This window comes from Myotis yumanensis, unplaced genomic scaffold (genome assembly GCF_028538775.1).
Source record: "Myotis yumanensis isolate MYYU_CA2020_CCGP unplaced genomic scaffold, mMyoYum1.0.hap1 SCAF_2, whole genome shotgun sequence".
NCBI classification, from domain to species: Eukaryota; Metazoa; Chordata; class Mammalia; order Chiroptera; family Vespertilionidae; genus Myotis; species Myotis yumanensis.
This window is the reverse complement of record NW_027223753.1, coordinates 174,353,343-174,367,536: the sequence shown is the minus strand read 5'-3', so window position 1 is coordinate 174,367,536 and position 14,194 is coordinate 174,353,343. Positions and strand designations below refer to the sequence as shown.

At 35.4% G+C, this 14,194-nt stretch overlaps 1 protein-coding gene across 3 annotated transcripts in view; it reads left to right on the top strand.

Moving 5' to 3' along the window:
- VPS8 (VPS8 subunit of CORVET complex) overlaps positions 1 to 14,194 on the top strand; it is a 245,328-nt gene that overhangs the window by 121,853 nt on the left and 109,281 nt on the right. For all 3 annotated transcript variants that reach the window (XM_070406658.1, XM_070406657.1, XM_070406659.1), the window contains 6 exons: positions 2,165 to 2,236; positions 6,765 to 6,884; positions 7,884 to 7,940; positions 12,139 to 12,221; positions 13,191 to 13,275; positions 14,069 to 14,167. In XM_070406658.1, the coding sequence (XP_070262759.1) occupies positions 2,165 to 2,236; positions 6,765 to 6,884; positions 7,884 to 7,940; positions 12,139 to 12,221; positions 13,191 to 13,275; positions 14,069 to 14,167 (516 nt within the window). The remainder of the gene's footprint in view (positions 1 to 2,164; positions 2,237 to 6,764; positions 6,885 to 7,883; positions 7,941 to 12,138; positions 12,222 to 13,190; positions 13,276 to 14,068; positions 14,168 to 14,194) is intronic.

Here is a 14,194-nt window from a genome sequence, read left to right as displayed (position 1 = left end):
GTCACAGAGATTGCATATAGCCCACAAAGCCTATAGTATTTTCTTTCTGGCCTTTACAGAGAATGTTTGTTTACCTCTTGATGAGGATTTAGCCACTTGTTGTTATCTTATAAAAACCCTATAATTCTTAAGAAACTACAGAAAGAAGTTTTTATGACCAAATGTACAGATGACTTTGGACTTGAGTTTTAGGTCTACCTGTGTGCTTCATAAACTCCATTAGGACATCCTTGCATATTAGTCTTCCAACAAGTATTGTATAGTTAGGAGCATCTTTGTGGAATGATAATGTTTTAACAATGATATGCCATTTTAGTGGCATCTGTTAACTACAATCAAAATATGTCATTATGCCCTGGCCCATGTGGCTCAGGTTGAATGTTGTCCGCTGCACCAAAAGGTCACTGGTTCAATCCCAGTCAGGGCACATGCCCAGGCTGCGGGTTCAGTCCCGGCTGGGGTGCATACATGAGGCAACCGATCAATGTTTCTCTCTCACATCGATGTTTATCTTTCTTTCTCTCCCTTTTTCTCCCTTTCTCCCTCTCCCTTCCTCTCTCAAATTAATAAAAACGTATAATAAAATTTTTTTAAATGTCATTATGTATATCCACTTAATTATGTTTACAGAAGTAAACTTTCAATATGTTTCAAAGCAGTGAATACATTCTGCCAAAAGGAAAATAGATAATGAAATTATTTTTTTACTTGCTTTACTGATTACTTTTATAATATATATATTAATTCTCCATGATTTTGTATTTTAGTTGACTAGAACTTGTATTAGGAGATAATAACTTATGTTTGTACCTGCACTTTGGCAGGCTGTGTGTGTGAGTGTGTGCATGTTTGTTATTCTCATAAACCTGAAGATAGAACTGAGAGACTTTCTAGTCCATCTTTCTCTCTTTAGGTAGGATCATATTTAACCCACTTAAACATCATAATATTTTTGGTTCAGTCTTTCCAGAATAAGAGTTTCTACAGTCTCCTTGATAACTTGATAGTTTTAGCATTTCTCAACTAAGTGACAGCAAAGTGGTCTAGCTAAGTTAAAATATTTTCTAAAAAGATTGTATTTTTTTGTGTAATTAACTAGACAAATCAGCAGTAATTTGTTTAAAGTGCTTTCTGTGTGGTCAGACAGGAGGAAAGAAGGAAAGGCATGCTAATAAGAGACCTGCATGAGCACAGGTGCTTTGGGGAAGTTGGAGAAGTTCAGGGCCCATTTGAAGAACAGCAAGTATGTGGTTTGAATATAACTATGATGTAGTCATGAAAGTTCATGGCTGTGAATTTTTTTTTAATCTATTGGCACAATATGGAGTCTATTTTCTTATTTCAGGAAAATAAGCAATAAATTGTTGCTATGTGATTTTAAACATTTCAAGAGCCAAATGTGCTGAGTGAAAACCATAGGGAAGATCTGCAAGTCTTTCATCATTCTTATTATTCAATAAATAACTTTATTTACCCGTTTTTATATGAATACAATTTCAATTCCTTCATATATGCACCCTCTAGGAATCAGATATTTTCCAGAATTAGGTATTGTCATTTACTTTGATACATGTTCTACTTAAAATACATTTGACTCCACGTGAGCAGGGCCATAAAAAGTGCTATACTTGGCAGTGTTTTGAAAATAGGATACCTATTCCTTGTACATAGGCTTGAGTATTTTAACATTGCATCAGTTTTGCCATAATAATTTTTATAGATATCTATCATTTTTTATTTGTCATGACAGTTATTTTTCTTGGCAATTGATAAACTGTATTTCCAAATAGCATAAGCGGAATGATGACTGAGCATATAACATGTATTTCATCTTTCTCAAACCCTTGCTCATAAGTCGCCTCTTGCAATAGTGTTCTTTCTTTTTCATTGCTTTTAAACTTTGCCTTTCTTTCTCAAATCACTTTTTGGTTGTATGATGATCACTATATATTTATATTTTTTTATCTATTTTAAAGTCTCAGAATACCATACTATATTAAATGCTATATCTTTTTACTTAACTAAAAAAACTTTACTATTAAAAGTACATAAGCAAAAAGTTGATGAGGAATGGTTATCTTATTTGAAAATGTTCCTGATTATTAATATCCTGTTGCCTTCTAAAATTTGTAAATAATTCTTTTTAAAAATGTCTCCCTTTTAGACTTTTGAAGATTTTAAAAATGACAAGCAAGCTGTAGAATATCAACAGCGTATTGTGGATATATTGTTGAAAGTAAGTATTCAAAGAATACATGCCTTTGTATTGATGTTTTTATTAAGAAAATTGAGTTGTTTTATAGCAAGTTCTAAAATAATCTTGTTTGAGGAAGCAATATGCTGCAATCATTTTAAAATTTTATTATGATGTTCTTGTCTTCAAAAACTGAACAAAATACTAATCATTCAAAATATTTAATGTATATCAACTTTAGTCTGTATACTAGGATACCAGGTACTACTCTAGAAAAATGCATATTGTGATAATTGCTATGTTACTATGATTGTATGCAATACTAGAGACTGACTTCAGAGTACTCTGAAAAAGTAAGTAATGTGAAGAATCTCCCTTTGTTTCATACCGACATCACTGTGTTGCTAAGATAGTGCCATCGTTTTACCATGGTACTGGGATGATAGGTAACACTTAAGAATGCATTATTTGAGTCACACAGAGATGGTCACCCTGTCTAAATCTAACTAGATTAAGTCCAAAGCCATTTTGAGATCAGTGCTGTTGCTAATAAATGAATCTGTGCAGCTTTAACCAGGCCAGTTTCTTCGTGTAGTTGAAAGCCTAGAATTTGTGTCCTGTTCATTTGGCCGTGAAATGAAACTTTATTCCTCATAGTGACTTGTAGATTATTTTGCACAAGAAAACAATATGGAAATATTCTCTAGTTGTCATAGCATTAATGCATTACATTCGTAATAGTCCTTTATAATTTCCAAAGCACATTTATATATGTTATGTCATTTGAGCTGTTTATTGATCTTATAAGATAGGCAGTGATGAATATGAAATTAAGATTGCTAAATTCCCAAACTTTGATCCAGGTGGCTAGTATGAAGAATCTTTACCTGGATTTCCAAAATATTTCCCTAAATGGTCTCTATAACGAGTTTTGTCTTCCTCTGGTTTGTGATCTTGCCTTTCCTCTACCTACTATTCTTCTATGACTCCATTGGATCAGTTGTAATTAAGTTCTGCTATGAGAGAAAATTCAAATAACAGTTTAATTTTGAAGGGAATTTATTTTTTTATATAAGTCTAGAGGTAGACAACCTGATCTATTAGATTAGCTTTATAAACTTGTCAGGGGTGAAGATTGCCTCTTTCTTACTGCTGTTATTTTTAGTGTATGGTTTCTAGCTTTTGGTCCAAAATGACTTCTCAAGCTCCAGCCATCACCTCTGCATTCTAGTTAGCCTGAATGCAGAATGGGATGAAGAAGATAGTGTTCCCTCTCTTTAAGAAATTTCTGAGAAGTTGTGTAGTACTACAGTTCTGCTTATATCATATGGATCAGAACTTAGATATATGACTCTGTACTCTGTATTGTGGGTGACTATGTGTTTAGCTAAAAGTAAGGAGTTCTGTTTCTCAGAAGGAGAGAACAGATGTTGGAGCAAAAGTACTAGTTTCTGCCATACCTATCTAAACTGTTTAATATTACATCTAAGATCCTTCTTTGATTTTTGGTCCCTGCCTACTATACTATAACTCTCCCCTCTCCTATTGCCCTCCCCCACTGTATTATAAACTTCTCAACCATATTAAATTATTGGAATTCACTGAACTTTATGTGTCATCTTTATGGCTTATGTTCTTTGCATGAGTTTTCTATTATCCCATCTTGCCTTTTTCTTCCTTTTCTCTCTGCCTGGAAAATTCCTAACAATTTTCCAATGTGTAACTCGTATATCATCCATGAGAAACTCTTAGAATGCTCTCCCACACTTCCAGTTTGATTAGTTGCCCCTTCTCTGTGTTCATAGAACATTTTATGCTGCACTTGGAACACTGTATGGTAATTATTTACATGTATATTTTTCTACCTGGATTTGAGCTTCTTGTAGGTAGACTCTGAGGATTTGTTTTTGTAACTTATTTTAATTTAATTATAGTTGACATACAATGTTGTTTTAGTTGCAGGTGTACAACATAGTGATTCAATATTTTTTACATTACAGAATGATCACCACAATAATCTAGTTACTATCTGTCACAAAATTACAGTATTATTGACTATATTCCCTATGCTGTATATTATATCCTCCTGACTTATTTATTTTATAACTAGAAATGTGTACCTCTTAATCCCCTTTACCTATTTTGCCTGTTCCCTCCATTCCCCAAACCTCTTCTCTTTGGCAACCACCAGTTTGTTCTCTGTATCTATGACTTTGTTTCTGTTTTTCATTTGTTTTATTTAATAGATTCCACATATAAGTGAAATCAGGCAGTATTTGTCTTTCTCTGTCTGACCTATTTCACTTAGCATAATATGCTCTGGGTCCATCTGTGTTGTTGCAAAGGGTAAGATTTCATTACTTATGGCTGAATAATATTCCATTGTATGTATATACATCACATCTTCTTTATCTGTTTATCTATAGATGGGCACATAGGGTTGCTTCCGTATCTTGGCTATAGTAAATTATGCTGCAATGAACATGTGGTGCATATATCTTCAAATTGGTGGTTTTGTTTTCTTCAGATAAATACCCAGAGATCGAATTGCTGGATTATATTGTAGTCTCATTTTTAATTTTTTGAAGACTCTCCATACTGTTTCCCGTAGTGGCTTCCCTCTGGTCACCACATACTGTTGTCTGTGTCTATGAATATTTGTTTGTTTGTTTTTCTTGTTTGTTCATTCTTGCTTTCAGTTTTTTATCCCACAATATAAGTGAAATCAGTTAAGGAGTTTACACTTATAGAGCAAAAGGAAGGGCTAAAAGCAGAGGAGTATTAGATGGGTCCCGACAGTTGAATCCTCAGAAAGGATCTGTGCACTGAAGGGGAGTGATGACTGAGCGTTTTAAAGCCCTAGGAGGCTCTTTGAAAGTTTAAATCGGAATTTGGATACATACACAGACTAAAACTTGAAATATACCCTAGGAATGACTAGTTATATACTTGGGCAGGCTGTGATTGCTGGACAAAAGCAGGAAGCGTATAAGAAAGAGATATACTGCCAGCAAAGTAAGATAAGGTAGGCCAAAAGAATATTTTCTAAGGGAATATTTTCTAATTGGAAAAAATCTTATAGTTTATTTTTGAATGGAGAATGGAAGGAGGGAACTTAGGACTCTTCGACAGATAAGAGGGTATTTTCAATTTGTTATAGAGTTGCCTCCATAAACTCAGCTAGTCCAAAGCAGTGCATGATCTTCTTTCCCAAACTTCTGCATTCTGTCTCTTTGTTAAGAGCTTCATTATCCTACATGCCTGTCAGGCTCAAGATCTCACATGTTTTTATTTCTCCTTAGCTACACACCTTTCCATGCATAAGTGTACTCGACCTGTCTCCTCTCTCTCTGCAGTGTCTTTCGCACCTCTTCCTCCTTCCCTTTTCGCTATAACTGCCCTAGTTCAGGACCCCTTTGCTTTCCCCGGACCCCTGCAGTCATGTGCATTTGGTCTACCTTCAATTTATTCCTTCGTTATTTTATCTGATACCCTGCTGATAGGATAATTTTCCTAAGTGTAGTACTGATCATGATCAACTCTTCTGGTTGATCACCTTTTGTAGCTCCCAGTTTTCTATGGAATAAATTCTAGATTTTTTAGAATGACATTTGAGGCCTAATCTTTTCTTTCTATGTAATTTCTCCTTGCTCCTCGTGCATGCTGCTGCATTCTGATGAACACATTTTACTGTGTTCCTGCTTTCGCTCACATTGCTCTCTCTGACTGGGTTGCACTCGCTCCTGGCATTTCCCGTCACAGGTTCCACATGGGCTTTAAAGCTCAGTTTAAAAGCTACTCTTCTAATTTATTTTCAATTCCCTGTCTAACCACTTGAAATAATTTCCCCCACTGTGCTGCGGGAGTAATTTGTTCCTTTATAATAGTGCAGATAGCACTGCACCTTTTATTTAAAATTTGTTTACCTGTCTCACCTTGCTTTCTCATTTATAATTCCCTTGAAGGCATCTACCATAGCATCTTACACATAGTAGGTAGTCGGGAGAGGAAAGCTCACTTAAAGCAGAGAAATGAGTATGATTGATAACCGTGTGTGGTTGTAAAAAGCCCACTATGCAAAACCATCTGTTCAAGGAACTGCTTATAGACAAGGAGAATCTATTCACTTCATTGATTCGTGGGCTGGCCGACTTTTTTCTGGGATACCTGCACTCTGAAATTATCTTTTAAGCCCCAAAGCAACTCCTTTCTTCCTGTACTGGTGGGCAGATTTTTGATAGGGTTACTTCAATTTAACTGAAATTAATTTTAGTAGGATTCTCTTTTAAGACTTCAAGAGGGAAACATGATTAATATCTCTCTGCAAGTTACCTAACAATTCACTTCTGATCCAAGCTGTGCCTAGAAATATGCCAAAAATCACCAAAATGATCCCCTTTCAGAATATGCAAGCAGTTGTGCTCCTTCTCTAATTGGTATTAAACTCAATTGTTGCAAAATAATCTTTTCATGAGTCTTCAGTAATGAGACTCCCCCACCCCTTCTCATTGTATATTTTTTGTGTCAAACCAGATGGTATATTGAATAAGTGGCCTCTTTTGCTCATCAGGTTATGGTGGAGAACTCAGATTTTACTCCCTCACAAGTCGGGTGTCTCTTTACATTCCTTGCCCGGCAGCTTGCAAAACCTGACAATACCTTGTTTGTAAACAGAACCCTCTTTGATCAGGTGAGTGTCTTCAACAATGAGAGCTAGAATTGTTTTTATCCTATTACTGTTCATAGAAAAGTTCACTGGATTACATGGTCTCTAAATGTAATAGCCAAGCCTGTTCTGGTTTCAGATTGGATCTAATTTAGCTGTCGCTGGTTTTGTTAAATGATGTGTCTGGGTAGTATGACTGCCTAGTAAGGTGGTATCATGAGGGTATGATTTGTGGAGATTAGTTTATAGAGATTTTGTTCTCTCAATTATTCTATTGCTCCAAATTTCTTTGCTGAAAAATTTTCCAATTTAAGAATCACCCATCTCACTGGTAGTAAGACTATTATGTTGATCATCTGGAGGGGAGATTACTTTTAGAAAATCTGAATGTACTTACAAATGACTTTTATTCTGAAAGGTATTTCCTAATCTCAATTAAATAGCATCCCCATATCCACACATGACAGTGAAAATACTTGTTTATCTGCAGCTAATAATGACTAGATTTATTGAGTACTTCATAGTGCCAGGCTCTGTTTCAGTTTTATATGTGTTTATTAATTCAGTGGTCCTAATAGTTCTGAATTTGATATAGTTGTTACCCCATTTTGCAGATGAGCAAACTAACGCCTGGATAGGTTGAGGTACTCATCCAATATCGTACTTAATAAGTGTTATTATTAACAATAGATGTTCTTATTAAGTGTTGATAAAGTTAGAATTCAAATTTAAGTGAACTGACTCCAAAGTTCATGCTTTGCTTGGTCCATGGTATCAGGGATCTTAAAGTTAAGGTATATAGATGATGTTGCCTTCTAGTCATGTTTCTAAACAGCATACCTGAACCTCCTGTGCCATGTACTAGGCCAATCAGTTGGGAAGATAACATATACCTGTGGTATATTTTTTATGGTGAAGTGTGAATGAATTGGTGAGATATAAAAGGTAGGTGCTGTTTTCATTGATAGTGTGATAGCATGCATGCTGGTATCCAATAAAAAAAAGTACATTTTCTTTGTCCAGGTCCTTGAATTCCTCTGCAGTCCTGATGATGACTCCCGGCACTCTGAAAGACAGCAGGTATGAACTACTAGAACTCTTTTTGCTAAAGAGTAGAAAAGATGCTTGGCTGGCGCAGTGGTTGAGTGTTGATCTATGAACCAGGAGGTCACAGTTCCATTCCCTGTCAGGGCATATGCCCAGGGTTGCGGGCTCAATCCCCAGTGTGGGGCATGCATGAGGCAGTTGGTCAATGAATCTCTGTCATCATTGATGTTTCTCTCTCTCTCCCTCTCTCCCTCTCTCCCTCTCTCCCCCCTCCCTTCCTCTCTCTCTCTCTCCCTCTTTCTTCATCTCTGAAATCAATAAAAATATATTTAAAAAAAAAGAGTGGGAAAGAAACAGAGTAAGCCCAAAAGAACCCTTCTGTGCTAGACTTCACAAGGCTTAAGGGGGAAGCGACTTGTGCCCAAACCTTACACTAAGCCAGATAGTGGCAACCAGAAAATAGTGTGGACGGTTGTTAGAAGTGCATATATATGGAGTTTATATCACACTAAGTTTCTAGGCACCGGACCTGTCTTGCATTTAACATGACATCAAGGAGAATACTTCATCCTTCTCCTTGTATCTAATTTAGCTCTTGTTGGTTTTTGGGTTTTTTTTTTAACAATCTGAAAGGTGAAGTGCACAATAAATGCATTGCAGCCACAGTTGGCACCTGTTGTATCCTGCTTTCCGCTGGTGTCATTAATCTGATAACCACTCCTTGCTGCTATGGAAAGACTGCAGGTTACTGAGTGTGGGACACTCAGCTTTTGGGAGTGCCCTCTAGCCCCACTGCATTAGGGCTAACCATTTCTGGAGACCTTATCCATCTGTCCCCCTACTAATGGCTGTGACATGGTAACTGTTTGAGCACCACTTCTTTCTATTTATCCCCCCCCCCCACCTTTTTTTGGTCCCTTCTAAGAATAGGATTCTTTAAAAGTTTACCCATCATAATTGTGAACACTAAGAGAGTCAACCTACTTAAAATTGGTTGCCAGACTTTTGTGAACTAAGCTATAAAAATTAAGAATTTTGATAGCTATGCTGATTTTTTATGGTAATAGTGCACAGCTGGGAGGTTGAGACCAGATAAAGAACATGTGGTAGCAACAGTGACCCCTTTCTCTGCACAGCTGTGGCCCAGTGACTGCTAAAATTTTGGTTCTCTTATTTATATCGAATACAAATAGTAATGTGGCCCCTCATTTTGCCCCTATTTCTCTATTGATAGGAAAAATAGATCATGTTGTGCATGTTATTTTGCTATATAAAATGATAAAAAACTTTTTATATAAATAACTAAATTAAATAGAAATAAAAATCTTATCTAAATATAAAAGCCAAACCTTGAAAAGTAATCATCCTATAGTAATATTCTATTATTGGGAGTCCCCTTTGAGATTAACTAGTTTCCTTTTCTACTCATTTTAGAAATATAGGAAATGGATAAAGTAAGTTGCTCAAGGTCACAACTCAGATTAGAACCCAGTTCCTTCCCTTCGTAGGCACTCTTTCCCCTGCACAGTTTGTTATATATCAACATTTGTTTACGGAGTATTTGTTAGTATTTTCCAGAGGAATGCTGATAAAAGTTTAACAACTTGCTCTTCAAATGTAGGTCTGATATGAATGTTGGTTGATATTTTCATTTACATGAATGAATAAGGGTGAAAGTGCAACAAGGAAAGCATGTCAGAACTTCACCCATTCATCAGTGAAGTGACTTCTTTGCTGAATCAGATAAGTTTTTGAAATAAAAAAAAAAGAATTCCTTAATTTTTTGATATTCACATTGTAATGACTACGACATTCACACTTTAAAGTTTGATTGCCTTATTACATTATCTCTATCACTTTTGTAACCAAGGATTGGCAGTTTTCCTGGAAAGAGCCAAAGAGTAGCTATTTTAGGCTTGTGGGCCACATATGGTATATGTCACATATTCTTTGTTTGTTTTACAACCCCTTAAAAGTGTAAAAAGCCCTGATTTACAGAATTTGCCAGTTTCCATGGTGTCAGCACTCCCACCATTTCAGCTTACCAGCATGATGTCACTCAGCCGGGAGTTAGAAAGAGATGCTAAGTACAACACCCTTATGTAATATTTCCCCGTACAGATTCAGTTTCAGTAACTAACCTCAAGAGCATACATAGTAAAATGTAATGAAATAATTAAAAGTGGTGAGTTTTTAGTATTAATTACCTTTGTTTTTACTTTAATTTATTTGACTGTAAAGCTATATAGTTTAATTTTTAACAATGGCTGTGTTTCACAACTGACTTTCAAAATTCCTGAAAATTTAACACTCAATTCTAGTGGGTTGGTAAGACTGGCTCCAGCGTAGCACTATTATGTTATTCCACATTGAGGCCTCCAGCAGATGGCGTTGACTCCATAGTTCTTCTATGTAGCAGTACATTAAAACACTCAAAGTGGATTAAATTAGGGTTCTGAAATGTAAAGTTTGGATAGGTTTTATTTATTTTATGCCCCCTCCCCCCTTTTTTTAACTTGAAAGTAATCAATTTCCTAAGTTAGAAAAATGCTTTGTTAAATGGTTTCCTGGAGTTCTGAGAAGGATCATGTTACTCTGGATCTTGACCTTCAATACATGAGAGAGCTTTCTCACATTGCCCTAATGATTAACTAATGATTCTATTGTATTGAGAGGTTTATTTACAGAAATTGAAGAATCTGTCACAACATCCTAGTCATCTTTGTTATTCACCTTCTTCGTTTGGTAGAATTATTTATAAGAACCCCAGTGTTTTGTTGTTGTTCTTGTTTTTAAATGTCACTGCAGGATATGTTTTTATTGATTTTTTTAGAGAAAGGAGGAGAGAGAGAGAGAGAGAGAATAAATATTGACTGGTGCCTCCCATAAATGCCCTGACCGGGGATCAAACCCAAAATCTAGGTATGTACCCTGACTGGGAAATGAACCTGAAACCTTTTGGCACATGGAAGATGCTCCAACCAACTGAGCCACCCAGCCAGGGCATGAACTCCAGTGTTTGTTTTTTATTGTTATAAACTACATATTATAAATTTTGAAAATTTAAATGTACAATTCAGGCATTAAGTATATTATTGTTGTGCCACCATTGCCACCATCCAGCTCCAAAGCTTTATCTTCCAAACTGAAAATCCCCATTATCTCCTCCCCCTGGCAACCACCATTCCACTTTCTGTCTCTGCGAATTTGACTACTTTATATACCTCATATAAGTGGAATCATACAGTACTTTTTGTGTGTGTGTTTAACTTATTTCACTTAATTTTTGTTTTTATTGATTTCAGAAAGGAAGGGAAAGGGAGAGAGGGATAGAAACATCAATGATGAGAGAGAATCATTGACCGGCTGCCTTCTGGGGGTTGAGCCCACAACCTGGGCATGCGCCTGACCAGGAATCAAACCTGTGACCTTCTGTTCATAGGTCGATGCTCAACCACTTAGCCACGCCAGCGGGGCCACTTAATATTTTTAAGGTTCATCTATATTGTAGCATGTGTCAGAAATTCATTTATTTTTTAGGTTAAATAATGTTCCATTATATGTATATACCACATTTTTTTTATCCATTCATCCACTTATGGGCATTTGGATTGTTTCCACCTTTTTGCTCTTGTGAATAATGCTACTGTGAAAAATACTAACATTTCATTAGAAAAAATAACATGTAAACATGAATACTACCTGTGGACCACAAGACATAAAGAACTTTAAGAGCTATAGGACATAAAAGCTCTAGATAAAAATTCACTTTTTAAAAATATTCTTTATTGTTTAAAGTATTACATATGTCCCCCTTTCCCCCATTGACCTCTCCCCAGCCACTCCCACCCCCCAGCACATGCCCTCACCCCCTTAGTGTCTGTGTCCATTGGCTATGCTTATATGCATGCATACAAGAAAGAATGTATATGGATGCTTTTAGCTAAGTGGAGGATCATTGGGTATTCTAAAAAGGTTTTATTTGCAAACACTGTGGCATTCCTTTCATGCTTGAAAAATAGAGCCATTAATATTTTTATGAGACTTAAATACAATATGATCAACATTATAATGTAAGCCTAACCTGTTATATATGTGAAAGCCAAGCCAAAACATCAGTAAGTAATAAGACAAAAGAAAAAATTATGGTGTGTGGCTGAATGGACTCTTAGAAAGCTAGTAAATAAAAGGAGATCCCAGAGTTTTTTGTTCATTCATTTTAAATGTTCAGGTCCTTTTAGAATTGCTGCAGGCTGGAGGCATAGTTCAATTTGAAGAGAGTCGGCTCATCCGCATGGCAGAAAAAGCAGAGTTGTAAGTTGTTTTGAAGTCATGTATTAGTTGATACAACTATTAAATTGCACTTCTGTAACTTGAAGCCTGGTTTATCCATGCATTGCCATTTATTTTTAAATTAAGAAAAATTATGCAAATAACAAAAAAACCTAAGCATGAAAGTTTGTGCCTTTTAAATCTGAAATTTAGTAGAATTTGCAGAAATTAGCAGGGAGTAAATTAGAAGTATCTGTACATTTGTTTTAGGATAAAAATGAAATAACAGTCATGATTTATTACTTTAGTTATTTAGTTATTTTTTACTTACAATATGCATAGTATTTTATAGATTTTGACAGCTATTTATATATATTATAAATATTGCAGAACTTAATATAGCAAATAAGATGCAATATATTAGATCTACTATTTATTCAGTTTTTAATGTTTTATTTGACATTTAATTCTGTACAGAGAAACTTCGTACAATTAATTGATATCTAATATATTAACTATTTTTGTGGCACATGTTATTTTAACATTTATTTTGTACCCACTTTTAAAATTGCTTGTAAACATGGTGTTCAGCAGTATATTAAACCTATATTTAGAAGAATGGCAGATATTGATTTTCTTATATTGGGGTGGGGAACATTTTGTCTGCAAGGGCCATTTGGATATTTATAACATCATCCATGGTCCATACAAAATTATCAACTTAAAAAATTAGCCTGCTGTATTTGGTCAGAGACACTCCTAATGTCTTGGCAGGCCAGACCAAATGATTTCTCGGGCCTTATAAGGCCTGGGAGGCCAGATGTTCCCCACCCCTGCCTTACATACTGTAACTTCATTTAGCAGTAGAAATAACACTTCTTTATTTATTTATTTATTTATTTATATTAGTATTTATTTTTCTATACTAATTTCTGTGCTGAGAAAACTTTTTGAAACAATAATAACCACCTGCCTGTTTGGTACACTGAACTTTTTCCTTTTATGTTCCAGTTATCAAATTTGTGAGTTTATGTATGAACGAGAACACCAATATGACAAAATTATTGATTGCTACTTACGTGACCCACTAAGAGAGGTGAGTTAAGAGATTGCTTACCCTTTTCCGTACCATTTCCACACAATTCCCCAATGAGCAGAAATAGCTATTCAGTATGTATAACCATTCAGTAGAAATATTTGGACATGTGTTTGCTGATTCAGATTTTCATTTATTCAATAGGTTTTTATTGAGTGCCTGATATTAGGCAAGTATACATTGATAATTAAAAAGATATAGTTCTTGCAATTTTAAAACTTATAGTTTAGTGATGGAGACTGGCTTTAGAGGATGATGGGGAACTGATGTATATATGACAGAAGGAATCTCAGAGGAAGCAACATATAAACTGACTTTGGAATTTGAGAAGAAGCCAGTCAAGCAAAGAGCCAACAGGAACGTGTTCTAGGATAGGGAACCATATATGTAAAGACCCTGAGGTGGGGAAAATTTTTGACATGTTCAAGGAACTGAATAGAGATCATGTAAATGAAGAAAAGGTCAATGTAAATGGAGCCTAATAGACAAGGGCAAGAGTAATTTGAGATGAAATTGGGAATGTGGACAGGGATGACCAAAGACAAAAGTATAATATTCCCTCATTAGGTTAATGAAATTGAGAACAAAATTAATTGGAACAGATTTGCAACTTTTAAGACTATACACTAACTAATTTTGAAACAATTGCTCTTTCTCGTCAGTGTCAGTTTTCCATCAGTTAACTATCTCCAAATGATAGATATTTAGCAAGACTGGAATAGATGTAAATAGTGAGTAAATATTCTTGGAGTGATGAATGAATGAATGAATTATATTGTCTTGTGCTCCTTAGGAAGAAGTCTTTAACTACATTCACAATATCTTATCCATTCCTGGCCACAGTGCAGAGGAGAAGCAGTCTGTATGGCAGAAAGCAATGGATCACATTGAGGTGCTAATTCAATAAACTTTTAAAATT